The sequence below is a fragment of the Heloderma suspectum genome, chromosome 4 (genome assembly GCF_057233095.1).
Source record: "Heloderma suspectum isolate Gila_16-S chromosome 4, 16-S_ref, whole genome shotgun sequence".
Taxonomy (NCBI): Eukaryota; Metazoa; Chordata; class Lepidosauria; order Squamata; family Helodermatidae; genus Heloderma; species Heloderma suspectum.
In genome coordinates, this window is record NC_139461.1 from 286,295,572 (window position 1) to 286,313,380 (window position 17,809).

General features: G+C 43.7%; 1 protein-coding gene across 9 annotated transcripts in view; it reads left to right on the plus strand.

The window, feature by feature from the left end:
• SLC9A8 (solute carrier family 9 member A8) overlaps positions 1 to 17,809 on the plus strand; it is a 91,150-nt gene that overhangs the window by 66,239 nt on the left and 7,102 nt on the right. For 8 of the 9 annotated variants that reach the window (XM_084854111.1, XM_084854120.1, XM_084854114.1 and 5 more), the window contains 2 exons: positions 7,234 to 7,350; positions 13,274 to 13,356. In XM_084854111.1, coding sequence (XP_084710237.1) covers positions 7,234 to 7,350; positions 13,274 to 13,356 — 200 coding nt within the window. The remainder of the gene's footprint in view (positions 1 to 7,233; positions 7,351 to 13,273; positions 13,357 to 17,809) is intronic. The other variant, XM_084854112.1, reaches the window with a different exon arrangement.

Genomic DNA, 17,809 nt, shown 5'->3' on the forward strand with positions numbered 1-17,809 from the left:
CTTAATATTTCTGCAAAGCTTCTATGATGTTGTGGCTTGGCATGGGCCCATGCACAGTTATTATAATCACTTTGGGTGGGTGAAGGATTGCAATCAAATAGTGACAGTTTCAGCAGCTACGGTTTATATCATTCTCCCTCATTCCTCTACGGGGACTTAAAGAATTTCCATTCGCCTTGTCACAAATGTGCATCTGTTCTGACTAAACCTGCTTCTCATTAATCTCAGACATCAGAGCCTGAGAGCCCTCTTGTCTTGCATGTAACAGGGTGCCCTATTCTTTCCTTTTCTGGGTGTTTCTTTATGATGCCTTGAGAGATGTGATGGGCAACTGATAACAGCTGCACAATGAAATCTAATCACATTTGTGTTCAGGCAGACTTCCTCAGATAAGCACTCCTTTGACAGTCAGCTCCATTCCAGCGATGATGGCAGCCCGTGTGTATTTACACAGGCAAATTGGAGTGAATTTTAAAGTGCTTCTCCTGTCTTGAAAGCGACCCGTGAGGGGCTGAGGCTCGACCTTTATCTGATAGCAGTTGCATCCTAGATGAAATCTGGGAAACTGTAGAACTATTAATAATTAGAGCGTTGGCGCACACTTAGGGAGCAATCCTATGGCTGCTAGTTAGTGGCTAGACAGCCATAGCATATGTAGGTTTCTGGGAAATGACCTTGGAGCCTGTGCTCCGAGGTCGGTTCCTGGAGAACCGACCTTCCCCCCACCCCCCGCTGCCTCACAGGCAGCTTGGAACGGCCCCGCACTTCGAGGAGGAGTGTGGAGCAGCAAAAATGGGGCATTCCTGGGGGTGTTACTGGGCGGGGAAGGCAGAAATGCAGGTACAATACATCCTATGTGTTGTCCAGCAGCTGCCTCCCCTGCTCCGCCTTCCTGAAATCAGCTGTCTAGCTGCAAATACAGGATGGCTAATGAGCGGATGGGACTATCCGCTCTGTGCTTCTCCTGCCCTGAATTGGATAGGTGGTTGCCTCTGAGTTCAGAGGTGGCTGCCTCTCCCCATAGGACTGCTGTGCTACTGATTTGATAAACACCTGATGGAGTGTGAGGAATGACATCGGACAAATGGAGTGATTGCATAACTGAGCATTTTAAAAAGAAGATGGCCAGGGGATAATGGCAACTTGAAGGTTTACTGAGCCTGTCAGCTACTATCAGATTTCTGTCTTCATTCAGACTCTCCAGAGGCATGGCCATTCCCCTGCCTTTTCTGGGTTTTTAGCCTAGTCCTGGGATAACATTGCATATGAATCTTTTCATTTTCTCTGTGCAAGAACTAGGGATGTCGGAGGAATCCGTTCAATGGGTGGAGCTTGCTGAGCTTTCATCAGCTCAGCCCCCCAGACTTCAGGTCAAGCCAGGCCAGTTTGCAGATTTTTGGCTGTTAAAAAATTTGCATAAATAGTAATTTGCTTAATTTGTGCAAATCTTGGCCATAATTTGCAAAAATTTCAGATGTGATTTGCAAATTGCTATTTACGCAAATTAAAAAAAACTTGAAAAAGTTCCCAGATTTCTAGAAGAAACCTGCAGCTCAGCTCGCAAATGAAAGCCAAGCTGGGTATGCTGCAGAAATCCTGTGACCCCCAAAATGGCTGGATTTCCTGACAACAGACATCCCTAGCAAGAACTTTTAAATCTGAGTTAAGATCCACAGGACTTGGCAAATGTTGTGCAGAGGTGGCTTGTCACATGTGATCTCATGTTCATGGGTGCTATATGCAATCATTTCAGCGCTGGAATAACCCCTTTCTCCAGCTCTGTGAATAGAATGTATAGAAAGTGCATAGAGACCTTATTTATTTATTCATTTATTTATTTAAAGCATTTTTATTTCGCTTCTCAGCTGAAAAGGCTCCCGGAGCAGCTTACAGTAAAAGAAGATAGTCCCTGCCCTTGGATTTACAATCTAAAAAGACACGACACATGAGGAAAAAAGAATGGGAAGGGAAGAGGGAAAAAAAGTCATTCAGCAGACCTTGAACCAGTGGGCTTCGAATAGTGGTTTTTAAACCAGAGGTATTGAACCTCTTTCAGCCCAAGGGCCGAATTCCATTTCAGAGAAGCCTTTGGCAGCCCCCTTACAGTGATGGGTGGGGACAAAGGCAAAAGGGGCAGGGCCAAAAGCAAAAAGGGTGGGGCAAAAATACCAGCATAGTTTGGTTTAAAGCTCTTATTGCCAGCAACTAAGCCTTAGGCGGCATTTTACAATGGGGAAAAAACTGCACAAAAGCTGGGAAACCACCAAATGGTTGGTCAAGAGAAAGGAGTGGGTCCTGGAGAAGGGGCATGGCCCTTTAGGGAACCCCGGAGGGCCCAGTTGGGACCCCAGGAGGGTCAGGTTTGCCCCCTGGGCCTGAGATTCTGCACCCCTGTTTTAAAGTATGGGCCGAGGTCTTTGGTGTGCTTTCATATGGCCTCAAGACCATCACCAAAACCAGAAGAGCTACCAAAGAACCAGAGTTTCATCTGACATTCCTGTCCCCTGTTGAAAAAGCAATCCACTCTTTGGTTTATTTTTTAAAATTTAGCAGCTCAAGCTGCTCCTGTGGAAACTTGAAAGAACCCACCCACCAAATCACAATACATGGGCTGTCTTTAGTTGGATGGGTCACAAGTTATGTTGTCAAGCTTAGATAAATGCTGTTTTTAAAAATGACAGTTATTTTTTTAAACAGTTTTTTTTTTTAAAAAAAGTTGGCTCAGAAATTATTTAGATGAGATTCTGTAACTACAGCACAATCCAACCTTGACTCAAACTAAAGTCATTTTATGAACTTGCTTGAGCCCTATTTTCTTCCATCCCACTTCAGCTGAGCTGTTGGCGTTTAACTGTAGCCAGATCTCACTAGTCCCTTGTAACTAACTTTGGTTTGGGGAGAAACAAGGCATTAAGTTATGTAGTAGAAAAACAGGAGCTTCCTGGGTGTCAGGCAGTGCATTTTCTCTGTAGGACCATTATTTATTAAGATCTTTAATACAGTTTAGTGCAGGGGTTAGGCAACACATTTGGCCAGCCTTCCCCAACCTGATGCCCTCCAGATATGTTGGACTACAACATCCTGGCTGTGGGATTATGGGAGTTGTACTTAAACACTTCTAGAGGGCACCAGGGCGGGGCAGGCTGAATTCGGATTATGGAACTGTATGTAGCGCTTTGTGCTGCCATGCTTCGTGGACTCTTGTTTAAAATCCTAAGAATCTCAGCTTTTTTACAGTCATGACCTTGCCGCTCCATATTCAGAAGGAAAGGGTGCAGAAGATCTATGTGGGGCTGCCTTTAAGGCTGGTCTGGAAGCTGGAGCTAGTGCAGAATGCAGTAGCTTGGAAACTGGAAATACCGGGCACGTTTAGCTTTGCCGGCAAGTCAAGACTTGCTTTTCCATTCCTGAAGACTAAGAATATAGCTGCTGTCATTGAAACACAGGCCATTCTGTCGTGGTTGATCTCTAGGCCCATCTGGAGTAGAAAAGAATCCCTTCCCCTCAAAGCCTGCGTTTCTCTGACTGGAGTGATAGTGATTATCTCTTTGGTACGGGATTGTTGGAAGTGGATCTACAGCAGGTAGAGGCGCTTGAGATGATTTAAGTGCCTAAACTGTTGAATGGCCCAGGCATTGAAAAACGTGCCCAGTGGCAACTCTTACCTGTTGCTTTTATTGTTTTTATCACTTTTAATTTTTTAACTGTTTTTATGTATTTTATTGTTATAAGCTACCTTGGGAGGGCTTTTGCCCTGAAAGGAGGCCAATAAATATTTTAAATAAATAAATAAAATAAAAATTGTCTGGAGCTGCTCCTTTTCAGCATGCGCCTGCTTTGCTGAGGGAACTGCACTGGATGTCTATTTGCCAGGTTTAAGGTTTTGTTACTAGTGTATAAAGCCCTAAACAATGTGGGACCAGGATACCTGAGAAAGCATCTTCTCCCTTATCAACCTGCTGAGTTACTGAGGTCATTGGAAAGTATGCTCTTGGTGGCTCCACATGGACCTATGGCCTGACTGGAGTCCACCCGGAGAAGAGCCTTCAGTGTGGTGGCCCTCTTTCTGTGGAGCTCCCTGCTTCTGGAAGTCAGGCAGGCATCAACACTGTATTGTTTTCGGCGCCTCCTGAAAACATCTTTATTTCAAGGAGCCTTCTGTGATTAACCAGCCACTGTTTTTATTGGTACTCTGTTTTGTTGTTGTTGTTTATTTGGTCAGTCGCTTCCGACTCTTTGTGGCTTCATGGACCAGCCCATGCCAGAGCTTCCTGTCGGCTGTCGCCACCCCCAGCTCCCCCAAGGTCGAGTCCGTCACCTCCAGAATATCATCCATCCATCTTGCCCTCGGTCAGCCCCTCTTCCTTTTGCCTTCCACTTTCCCTAGCATCAGCATCTTCTCCAGGGTATCCTGTCTTCTCATTATGTGGCCAAAGTACTTCAGTTTTGCCTTTAATATCATTCCCTCAAGTGAGCAGTCTGGCTTTATTTCCTGGAGTATGGACTGGTTTGATCTTCTTGCAGTCCAAGGCACTCTCAGAATTTTCCTCCAGCACCACAGTTCAAAAGCATCTATCTTCCTTTGCTCAGCCTTCCTTATGGTCCAGCTCTCGCAGCCATAGGTTACTACGGGGAATACCATTGCTTGAACTATGCGGACCTTTGTTGTCAGTGTGATGTCTCTGCTCTTTAACTGTTTTATCAAGATTTGTCATTGCTGTCCTCCCAAGAAGTAAACGTCTTCTGATTTCCTGGCTGCAGTCAGCGTCTGCAGTAATCTTTGCGCCTAGAAAGACAAAGTCTGTCACTGCCTCCACGTTTTCTCCCTCTATTTGCCAGTTATCAATCAAGCTAGTTGCCATAATCTTGTTTTTTTTTATGTTTAACTGCAACCCAGCTTTTGCACTTTCTTCTTTCACCTTCGTCATGAGGTTCCTCAGCTCCTCCTCGCTTTCAGCCATCAAACTGGTATCATCTGCATATCGGAAATTGTTAATGTTTCTTCCAGTGATTTTAACTCCAGCACTGCTTTAGCCACTTTACTATTAATTTTGAAGGCTACTCCATTTCTTCTGTGGTCCTCTTGTCCACAGTAGTAGATCTGGTGGTCATTTGATGTGAAGTGGCCCTTGCCAGTCCATTTCACTTCACTGACACCCAAAATGTCTATATTTAATCTTGACATCTCCCCAGTAACCACATCCAATTTGCCCTGGCTCATAGATCTTACATTCCAGGTTCCTATGGTGTGTTGATCTTTAGAATATCGGATTCGTCGTTCACCACCTGCACCATCGGCTGCTAGCCGTCCTTTCGGCTTTGAGCTAGCTGCGTCATCACATCTGGGGCTAGTTAAACTTATCGTCTGTTCCTCCCCAGTAGCATTTTGACCATCTTCCGACCTGGGAGTCCCATCTTCCGATGGTATACCGACATATCTCTGGTTGTACTGATCCATTTAGTTTTCATGGCAAGAATACTGGGGTGGGTTGCCGTTTCCTTCCCCCGGGATCGTATTTAGTCTGACCTCTCTACCATGACCTTCCCGTCTTGGGTGTCCCTTCACGGTTTAGCTTATGATGTCATTGAGGTGCTCAAGCTCCGGCACCACGACAAGGTAACGATCTCCTTTAAAAAATAAAAATTCTAATATGGTGTTTAATTCTTTTTATCTTTTATTGTTCACCGCTTCGGAATCTGTCTAGATGTGGAGTGGTATATAAATGTTGTATGAACTTGAGCACACTCCGGGAGAGAGCGGAGGACAGGAAGGCTTGGCATGCTATGGTCCATGGGGTCACGAAGACTCGGACACAACTTAACGACTGAACAACAATATAAATGTTGTAAATAAAAAATAATTTCAATAAAAAGATCTCCCTTTAGCAATGCTTCATAGCCCCTCGGGCCAAAGTGGGTGTGCAGCAGTGATCCAGGCTAGTTCCAGCAGCTGGAGGCACTGAACACTAAAAAGCATTCCACCTGTATTAGCTCAGTAATCCTTAAAACAAGCATGAAAGGAAGGCCAGTATTATGAGCCTGATATTACAGGGGGGCGGGGTAGAAGCTAATTGAGAGTAGCTAGCTAAAGGTACAGATCTAACATTTGAAGTGGTGACTTCTAGTTCATGACTCATGATCTTTAACCAAGATGAAGCACCAGAGCTTTTATACATTCCAGGAGAGATACCACTTTTCCTTTATGTGCTCCCATACAGCTGGATGCTGCGTGTGAATGCCACAGCGCATTGGCAAGTCCAATTGCACGGTTCTTTCTCATGGACATGCCAAGGTGCCAGTTGCATCCCAAAGACCGATGTGATTGGCCCCACCAACATGGCTGCAGCATTCACGTGTGCCCTCCCCACTTTGTGAGAGCATATCACAGAAAAGGGCCACATGTGGGTGGGAGTTGTGTCTGAGGGGCACCATAGAGCTTTTCTAAATGAGGCATTTATTGTATTCTCGTCATTCCCTACTCACAGTTGTTTATGTGTTCTTTAGACATCATTGTGACCCTCCAGGTTTGCTTTTGTTTTTAAACAGCAGTTTTGGCGAGTTTTTTTAGAGCAGGGAAAATGCAGTATTATTTGTGAAAGCAAAAGAAAACATTTTTCCACTTGTGTAATTGCATTGTTCTGCTATAGCACAGTACCACCTAGAGGTTATGTAGTGGAAAAGCAGGAAAAGAAACACACTTCGTGTAGTGCTTGGATCTCAGTTCTGTGACAAAACCAAAAGTAGATGCAGCGGATTAACAGCCTTGTGTGGAAAAGTTCTGAGTTGCTCATTTTAACGCATCTGATAGAATAGGGGGCTTTTACTTACAAAAGCTCATATCACAATAAATGTGTTAGTCTTGAAGCTACCACTTCAAATCCTGACATCCCCCCCACCTGCCAGCACTAACTCATTTTCCTTAACTCTGAAGTGAGTAGAGAAGCCTTTGCATATGCAGGAGTTTCTGTGCTTCTGCAAGTTGAACCAGATGATTAATACATCGCTGGCAGCCAGCCAAACTCGCCTTTCATGAATGATGCAATGACTAAACCTGAGCTTCCAGTTGGAATCGCTGTCTTACTTACTTTCCCCCCCGTTCTTTTTGTTGCAAGACAATGATGAAAATGTATTAATTGCTTTGTGATTGGTAACAATTAGGAAATATTTGTACAACTGCACATCGATATCGGTATGCAAAGTGTTCTTTGCCTGACAGTGGTATTTTCCCCCCAGGTATCATGGCCATCTTGTTCTCTGGCATCGTAATGTCTCACTACACCCATCATAACCTTTCTCCAGTTACACAGATCCTAATGCAGCAGACTCTGAGAACTGTGGCATTCATGTGTGGTATGTGCTGTCTTTTTTGCTTCGTCTCCCCCATTCGAAATTCAGCTTATCAAAGGATTATCAAAATAGCCCAGGGGTGGGGAACCTGAGGCCCAGGGGCCAAATTCATCCTTCCTGGGGTTCCAGTCTTGCCTTCCAAGGTTCTCCCGATTGCCACAGCCCATTTCCCTGGCCCCATCCCCTTTCCCCAGCCACCAGCGGCTGGTGATTTCCTGGCTTTTGTGCAGTTCCCCCCACCCCATTCTAAAATGTTTATATGCCTCTCCTGGGGCTTTGGTACTGGCAGTAGAATGTCGGAGCTACAATATGCTGGAGTCTGTGTGCACAGAGCCTGTGCAGTTCCCCTGTGGGGGAAGGTTACAACAGCTAGGGTTGATTAGCTTGGAGAAAAGGCAAGAAAGTAGAGACATGGTAGAGGGGCACAAAATTATGCACAGTGCAGAGAATGTGGATAGGGAGACATTTTTCTCCCTCTCTCATAATACTAGAAGCGGGGAATCTTGATTGGTGGGAGATTCAGGACAGATAAAAGGAAGTCCTTCACACAGCACATTGTTAAACAGTGGAATTCACTTCCACAGGATGTAGTGATGGCTGCCAATTTGGATGATTTTAAAAAGGAGTTAGACAAATTCCTGGAGGAGAAGGCTATCAATGACTACTAGTCCAGTGTCTTGGACAGGACTGGACAGCCAGATGTTCCTGAGGAATCCACCAGCAGGGTGTGAGGGCAATGGCACACCCCTGCTGTTGCTCCTCTGCAACTGGTGATCAGTAGCACACTGCCTCTGAACGTGGCCTAATGGCTAATAGCCACACATAGATGCATCTTCTGTGAATTTGTCGAATCGCCTTTTAAAGCCATTCAATGATGAGAGAACTAGAAATGTTTCTGTAGCCAACAGGGTGCACATTTCGTCTGCACATTTCTGAGAACAGACTTACTAATATGGAGTCTGCCAAGCAGTAAAGTCACCTTTACTGACAAACGGGATAAAATGGGCAGTAAATCTTTTCTCTCCCTCATCCTCCAGGCTCTGGCTAAGTCTTGCCACAAGATTGATAACAAAATAGATCTCTTTGACTCCTTTCCCCCCTCTAGGCTATTTTGAGATGGAAGAGATGCAACATGCCTACATCTCCGTTAAAAGCTTTTGGATACCAAGAAGCTATTTGGGGGTGGGGGAAATAACTGGCAACAAATTAATATGAAAAAGTATGATGCGGCTAAATATAAATTATGCTCTTCATAGCCTGTCTTTTCTTACATGACTTTATTTTTAAATCATAGAATCATAGAGTAGTAGGGTTGGAAGGGACCTATAAGACCATCGAGTCCAACCCCCAAGTCAACCCAAGTCAAAACATCCCTGACAGATGGCTGTCCAGCCTTGTCTTGAATGCCTCCGGTGTAGGAGAGCCCACCACCTAGGTAATTTGTTCCATTGTCGTGTTGCTCTAAGAGTCAGGAAGTTTTTCCTGATGTTCAGCCAGAATCTGGCTTCCTCTAACTTGAGCCCATTATTCTGTGACCTGCACTCTGGGATGATCAAGAAGAGATCCTGGCCTTCTTCTCTGTGACAACCTTTCAAGTACTTGAAGAGCACTATCCTATTTCCCCTCAGTCTTCCCTTCTCAAGGCGAAACATGCCCAGTTCTTTCAGTCTCTCCTCATAGGGCTTTGTTTCCAGTCCCCTGATCATCTTTGTTGCCCTCCTCTGAACCCTCTCCAGTTTGTCTGCATCCTTCTTAAAGTGTGGTGCCCAGAACTGGACACAGTACTCCAGATGAGGCCTAACTAGTGCTGAGTAGAGGGTAACTATTACTTCATGGAATTTGGAAGCTATAATCCTTTTAATGCAGCCCAAAATGGCATTTGCCTTTTTTGCAGCCACATCACATTGTTGGCTCATATTCAGCTTGTGATCTACTACAATTCCAAGTTCCTTCTTGCTTGTAGTATTGTTGAACCATGTATCCCCCATCTTGTAACTGTGCATTTGGGTTTTTTTCCTAGGTTCAGAACTTGGCATTTATCCCTATTAAATTTCATTCTGTTGTTTTCTGCCCAGTGTTCCAGCCTATCAAGATCACTTTGAATTTTGTTTCTGTCTTCCAGGGTATTAGCTACCAATTTTGTGTCATTTTCAGATTTGATCAGCATTCTCTGCACCTCCTCCTCCAAGTCATTAATGAAAATGTTGGGCCCAGGACTGAGCCCTGTGGTAACCCTCTCGTTACCTCTCCCCAGTTTGAGAGGTAACATTAGGGGAATTTGCTATGCATTTTAAGTAGAAACTATGAGACTTCATACAATTTAATAGTGACAGAGACTAAAAATACAAGGTCTTTTGATCTTACATCCATATGAGTCAGTGTCGGTGCCACAGAAAAAAAATACAGAGCACAAGACGAACATAAGGAGAGCCATGCTAAATCAAACCAGGAGTCCATCTGGTCCAGTATTTTGTTCACAAAGGCCAGCTGCCTGTGGGAAGCCCACAATTAGGACATGAGTGCCATCATCTCACCCATGTTCTCCAGCAACTGGTGTACATAGGCATAGTGCCTCTGATATTAGAGTTGGCATATAGCCATCAGCAGTAGCAGCCATTGATAACCGTATCCTCCATGAATTTGTCTAATCCCCTTTTAAAACCATCACTACATCTTGTGGAAGTGAATTCCATAGTTTGATTATGAGCTGTGTGAATAAGTCTTTTATTTGTCCTGAATCTCAGCTTCATGGGATGACCTCAGATTCTAGTATTATGAGAGAGGGAGAAAAATGTCTCCCTATACACCTTCTCCAAACCATGCATCGTGTTGTACATCTCTATCATGTCTCCCCTTTCTTGCCTTTTTTCTAAGCTAAACAGCCCCAACTGTTGTAACCTTTCCTGATAGCTGGTTGGGGGATTCTGGGAGTTGTAGTTGTCTGGAGGGTGCCAGACTGGGGAAGGCTGATCTCAGCTGGTAGCCATCACTATATGTTTTGGCAGTGAATTCCATTCTTTTTAATGATGCGTTGTTTAAATAAATAAATTTTTGTTGGTTGGTTCTGTCCTAAACCTACCGCCAGTCAATTTCATTGAGTAGTCCTGAATTCTGGTGATATGAGAGAGAGAGAGAGAGAGAGCGCATATGCAAAGGAATTGACATTATCAAAATGACTAATGTTTAAAATGTTGGAAACTTTTAAGTTGGGCAGAACTTTTCAAGCATAGGTGTGTTTACACATCTCAGCATTTGAAAATATGTGAGTGTCACAGCTACTTCAACCATCATTAACGATAATATATATTCTACTATTTGTATTAATTTATATCATATTCCTAAATGTATGCTTAAAGCAAAACTATTATTTATATTACCTAGCTCTAGAGAACAGTATTATATTATTGCACTATTATGCTCTGTTAATTTGAATTAACAGCTTGCTGGTAAAGGGCCAATTAATTTAAGGACTCCTAAGCTGTTAATTGGCACAGATTATCTTGCAAAGTCTTCTTGCTAGACCTTGAATCTGAACTATCTAGCAGCTTTAGAATGAGTAAACCTACGTAAGGCTGCAATCCTATGCACACCTACCTGGGAGTAAGTCCCACTGAACTCAACAGGGCTTCTTTCCGAGTAGACATTTATAGTATTGCACTGTTAAACTGGGAGATGAAACCTATTTACTCTAAATTAATCCTGCTAAAATCAATGGAACAACTTTAGAGCACGTTGGTTGTGAATTACAGCCCTAATTTACATGCAAGCAAGCTGTGAAGCTTGCATATAACATACAGGGGGATGTCTTTCTCAATTTTTTGGTCTGAGATCCTTCCAGACCCAATCATTCTAATTACTCTGTGCCCAGAATAAATGTGATGTCTCTCAAGAAGTGGCAGAATTTAGCTTTGTGATCATGTTCTGTTACACAGCTGCATTTATTTTTAAAAATGCAGGAGGCATGTTGCAGCAGTTGGCTTTCTGATAACCATATTATACTAGTTACCTGAGTCCAAATGCCCATGGCTGTGTGTGTGTGTGTGAGAGAGAGAAAAAGAGAGAGAGAGAGAAAGACTGGGTTTGCACAACACACTAACCCACACTCTGTGGTTGAGTTGTGGGTTGCTGTTGAACCATGGGTTGTTTGTTGAACTGTGGGTTAGTGTGTTATCTGAACCCAGGACATTTTCTGCAGGGTGTCTTGATAACTATGCGGTGTGGCTTATTTTTCTTGAACAAGCCACCCTGAAAACCCATGGTTTGTTGTTAGGTTGTTCAGGGTGGTTAACAAGCCACACTACATGATTAACAAGCCACCCTGCGGAAAATATCCTGGGTTCAGTCAACATGCTAACCCCATGGTTCAATAAACAGCCCATGGTTCAACAACAACCCACACTAACCAGTGAATGTGGATTAGCGTGTTGTGTGAATAGCCCCAGAGTTCATCCAAATAATTATTAATCATTTACTTATTTAAAGAATGTATAAACTGCCTTTTATCCTGATGGATACCAGGGAGGTGTACAATAAGAAAAATTTACCATGACATCCTTTTCTATCCTCTCTCTAGCCAGTTTCCATGCAACTAGGATACATGTATGAGGTAAACACAACAAAGAGACTTGTGGCACCTTAAAGATTAACACATTTACTATGGCATGAGCTTTCACAGGCCAGAGTCCACCTTATGACGTGATGCATTTGTTAGTCTTTATTTTATATGTATTAATTACACTTATGTCTGTCCCACCTTTCAGGTTAAAATCTCACCAAGGTAACTTACAAGTAAAACAATATATTAATAAACACCATTCTAAAATGATATTAAAAACAGCAACTCGTAAGGAGTCGTCCCACAGAGCAGTTGATAGTAGAAGGCCCTGTGAGGGAAGGGAGGGACAGTCCAGCTGGAGCAGGGGTGAATGATCTTCACCTCACTGTCTTCTGAGATCCTTCCCACAGGTCACTTGATGGGAATGGGCCTGTTGGGGGAGAGGACAGTCCAGGTGGAAGTAGGGCTGTGTGAGAATTTTGTTTTTGCTCACAAAACATGCGAGCAGGCCCTGTTCGAAGCTCTGGACACCAAAAAGATCTGCAAATTGTCAGACATGTGCTCACATTTGTCTCGGTCCTGATTCTCAGTTCGGTTCGCACAAATTTCCTAATTTGAACAAATTTCCTCAGTAGACTGAATCAGCCTGTTTTAGTCTATGGAGGAAATTTGCGCAGATTTGGGGAGATTGATGCAAATCTTCCACTCAGTCACTGCTCAGTTTGTGCAGGTTTCCCATTTGTGCAGAGCGAGTTGTGATCGCAAACAGGAATCAGGCATGAGAAGAGCAGCAAGAGGATGTTCAGGAAATCTAGGTGGTCTTGAACTCATTCATTCATTGCTACCTGGAACAGCCTCTTTCAGGTACCACAAGACTCTCTTGTCGTTTTTGCTGCAACAGTCTGAACACATCTACCCTGTGGAAATGGTTACATATGTTAATTGTTGGCTAAAATAAAGTACTTTTTGGACAGGTGTGTGTTTGTTCCTCCTGACTTAAAAGGTCAAGAGGGGATACAGCCCAGCTTCTGTTTCCTTGGTTTCAAAGCTGTGAAAAAAATAGTTCCAGAATTGTGTGTGTCAAGGAAGAAGAAAAGGAGTCTCCTCCCTCCCTCCCTTGAGGAAGAAGGTAGAAGCAGCATTATTAGGACATATTGGAAGTCTCCTTTTCTCTTTCCTACACCATTCCAGCTCCCTGTTCATTTATGCAGCTGCATCCTTATCACACAGTTCTTGAAATAGCTCCCCAAGCTGTTTGATTTGGCAAATGAATCCAGTGTTAATAAAATGATAGTGCAAGGGTCACGCATGTTGTTTTGAATCGTCCCACCTGGTATTATTTGACTATTTACCCTGTTTTCTCTCTTTCAGAAACGTGCGTTTTTGCATTTCTGGGTCTGTCGATTTTTAGCTTTCCTCACAAGTTTGAAATGTCCTTTGTCATCTGGTGCATAGTAGGTATTAGCAGATATTGGCATTCTTCTCACCCCACCACTGCTTTCTGGCAGGACAGGCCTGTATCATCTGTGACAAGGCCCCATTATGAGTCATGTTCGGGCACAATCCTGTGCATGTTTAGACAGAAAGGAGCTCCAAAACTCCCAGCATGCCCCAGCATGCCTAGGGAGAGGCATCCTTTGGATTCCATCCAAGATTGCACAAATGGACTTCCACTCATCTAACAGAACTTCCCCCTTCCTCTTCTCCCCCCCGCCTGTGCCCCCGCCCAGTCTCCCCCAACCCTCTGGAGGAGATTAAGGGGTGTGTAGGGGTCTGCAGGGCGTAGGGGTAATCTGTTCTGTCAGTGGGGTCTTCTTCTGCTGGAGGACAGATACAGCTGGATACAGCACATTAATTTTTTTCCCATATTTAGTGTTACATTTTAAAAGTTTATTAAGTTTCTAAGACTTTTTTTTAAAGCAACAAAACAATCAGGTAAACACTTTTGGGTTGTTTTAAAGGAAGATATGGAACAGTTGTCTTGTAATGGAAGGTACCTAAGAAAGGAAAAAATAGATTTTTTTATTGATAACTAAGCTCACATCCCCCTTCATGGATCACTGCCTTGTTGTGGCGAAGGGGCTTGCGTAACTCAGTGAAGCCATAAGCTATGCCGTGCAGGGCCACCCAAGACGGACAGATCATGGTGGAGAGTTCTGACAAAATGTGGTCCACTGGAGAAGGAAATGGCAACCCACTCCAGTATTCTTGCCAAGAAAACCCCATGGAACGTATCACAAGGCTAAAGATATGATGCCGGAAGATGAGCCCCTCAGGTCAGAAGGTGTTCAATATACTACTGGGGAAGAGCAGAGGGAATTTCCAAATAGCGCCAGAAAGAGTGAAGCGGCTGGGCCAAAGCCGAAAGGACACTCAGCTGTGGATGTGTCTGGTGGTGAAAAGAAAGTCTGATGCTGTAAAGAACAATATTGTTTAGGAACCTGGAATGTAAGATCAATGAATCAAGATAAGCTGGAGGTGGTCAAACATGAGATGGCAAGATTGAACATTGACATCTTGGGAATCAGCGAACTAAAATGGACAGGCATGAGCGAATTTAATTCAGGTGACCATTATATCTACTATTGTGGGCAAGAATCCCTTAGAAGAAATGGAGTAGGATTCATAGTCAACAAAAGTGTGGGAAAAGCAGTACTGGGGTACAATCTCAAAAACGATAGAATGATCTCAGTATGAATCCAAGGCAAACCATTCAACATCACAGTAATTCAAGTCTATGCCCCAACCACTGAGGCCGAAGAAGCTGAGGTTGATCGGTTCTATGAAGAACTACAACACCTTCTAGAACTAACACCAAAAAAAGATGTCCTCTTCATCATAGGGGATTGGAATGCTAAAGTAGGAAGTCAAGAAATCACCGGGATAACAGGCAAGCATGGCCTTGGTGTACAAAATGAATCAGGACAAAGGCTAATAGAGTTTTGCCAAGAGAACATGCTGATCATAGCAAACACTCTTTTCCAACAGCACAAGAGGCGACTCTGCACATGGACATCACCAGATGGTCAATATCGAAATCAGATTGATGATGTCCTTTGCAGCCAAAGATGGAGAAGCTCCATACAGTCAGTAAAATCAAGACCTGGAGCTGACTGTGGCTCAGATCATGAGGTGCTTCTTACAAAATTTTGGCTGAAATTGAAGAATGTAGGGAAAACCACTAAACCATTCAGGTATGACCTCAGTCATATCCCTTATGAATATACAGTGGAGGTGAGGAATAGATTTAAGGGATTAGACCTGGTAGACAGAGTGCCTGAGGAACTATGGACGGAGGTCCGTAACATTGTTCAGGAGGCAGCAACTCAATCCATCCCAAAGAAAAAGAAATGCAAGAAAGCAAAGTGGCTGTCTGATGAGGCTTTACAAGTAGCTGAGGAAAGAAGGCAAGCGAAAAGCAAAGGAGAAAGGGGAAGATATATCCAAGTGAATGCAGAGTTCCAGAGAATAGCAAGGATAAGCAAGAAGGCCTTCCTAAATGAACAATGCAAAGAAATCGAGGAAAACAATGGAATGGGAAAGACGAGATCTTTTCAAGAAAATCTGAGATCTCAAGGGAACATTTTGTGCAAAGATGGGCATGATAAAGGACAAAGAAGGCAGAGACCTAACAGAAGCAGATGAGATTAGGAAGAGGTGGCAAGAATACACAGAAGAACTCTACAGGAAAGATCTGAATGTCCCTGATAGCCATGATAGTGTGGTCACTGAACTTGAGCCGGACATCCTCGAGAGTGAAGTCAAGTGAGCCTTAGGAAGCATTAGTAACAACAAAGCTAGCAGAGATGACAGTATTCCAGCTGAGCTATTTAAGATTCTAAAAGATGATGCTGTTAAAGTGCTGCACTCAATATGCCAACACATTTGGAACACTCAACAATGGTCACAAGACTGGAAAAGGTCAGTTTACATTCCAATTCCAAAGAAGGGCAATGCCAAAGAGTGTTCAAACTACCGTACAATTGCGCTCATTTCACATGCCAGCAAGGTGATGCTCAAAATCCTACAAGCTAGGCTTCAGCAGTATGTGAACCGAGAACTACAGGAAGTACAAGCTGGGTTTCGAAGAGGCAGAGGAACTAGAGATCAAATCGCCAACGTTCGCTGGATCATGGAGAAAGCAAGAGAATTCCAGAAAAGCATCTATTTCTGCTTCATTGACTATGCTAAAGCCTTTGATTGTGTGGATCACAACAAACTGTGGCAAATTCTGAAAGAGATGGGAGTACCAGACCACCTTAACTGTCTCCTGAGAAACCTGTATGAGGAACAAGAAGCAACAGTAAGAACCGGACATGGAACAACCGATTGGTTCAAAATTGGGAAAGGAGTACGACAAGGCTGTATATTGTCGCCCTGCTTATTTAATTTATATGCAGAGTACATCATGAGAAACGCCGGGTTGGATGAATCACAGGTCGGAATTAAGATTGCTGGGAGAATTATCAACAAGCTCCGATACGCAGACAATACCACCCTAATGGCAGAAAGCGAAGAGGATCTAAAGAGCCTGTTGTTGAGGGTGAAAGTGGAGAGTGCAAAAGCTGGTTTGAAACTCAACATTAAAAAAACTAAGATCATGGCATGTGGCCCCATCACTTCCTGGCATATAGAAGGGGAAGAAATGGAAGCAGTGACAGATTTTATTTTCTTGGGCTCCAAGATCATGGCAGACGGTGACTATAGCCATGAAATTAAAAGACGCTTGCTCCTTGGGAGGAAAGCTATGGCAAATCTAGACAGCATAGTAAGAAGCAGAGACATCACCTTGCTGACAAAGATTCGTATAATCAAAGCTATGGTTTTCCCAGTAGCAATGTATGGCTGTGAGAGCTGGACTGTAAGGAAGGCTGAGCACTGAAGAATTGATGCCTTCAAACTGTGGTGCTGGAGAAGACTCTTACTAGTCCCCTGCACTGGAAGGAGGTCAAATCAGTCCATCCTAAAGGAAATCAACCCTGCCTGCTCATTGGAAGGACAGATACTGAAGCTGAAGCTCCAATATTGTGGCCACCTAATGCGAAGAGAAAAGTCACTGGAAAAGTCACTGATGCTGGGAAAGATTGAAGGCAAAAGGAGAAGGAGACGGCAGAGGATGAGATGGCTAGATAGCATCACCGCTGCAATGAATATGAACTTGAGCACGCTCCGGGAGAGAGCGCAGGACAGGAAGGCCTGGCGTGCTATGGTCCATGGGGTCACGAAGAGTCGGACACGACTTAAAAGACTGAACAACAACAACAAGCTCACATCTGTCATACATCACACACTGAAACAACAGTATTGTTGTTTCAGTAGATGAGTGTATAATTCATCTGTATAATGAATTAAGTGCTGTTCCCTTTTATATTTTGACTAATATTAAACAGTAGTTTTCATTATTCTTTTTATTTTGGGAGGAAGGATATTGTTACTATTTTCATGGAATGAAATTATTAACTCTTCTTCTGACTGTGATACCTGGGAAATGACAGGGGTGGAATTGTAATCTGAAAATGCGATTTTGCACTGACTTGCTGTCCTCCAGGCAGGCTGCAGGAGCATATCCTTGCCTCTCAGCTGCTCCACTGCTGGGAGCTGTTAGTTGAACTGGGCTGCTCCTGGGTAGCCCCTATGGGATCAGAATCTGCATGCACATTACTCCCTGGGCTTTGATTCAGTGCTGTCTTTGCTTTCTGTCCTTCACCCTTAGTCAAAAAGTATCTGGTGACTGACAGTTATGTATCTGTAATTTGTATCTGCCTCACTCTAATGCATCCTTCCCTAACCTGGTGCCCTCCAGATGTGTTGGACTACAACTCGAAGTATCCCCCAGCTAGCTATGCTGGGAGTTGTAGTCCAACATATTTGGAGAGCACCAGGTTGGAGAAAGCTGTTTGAATGGAT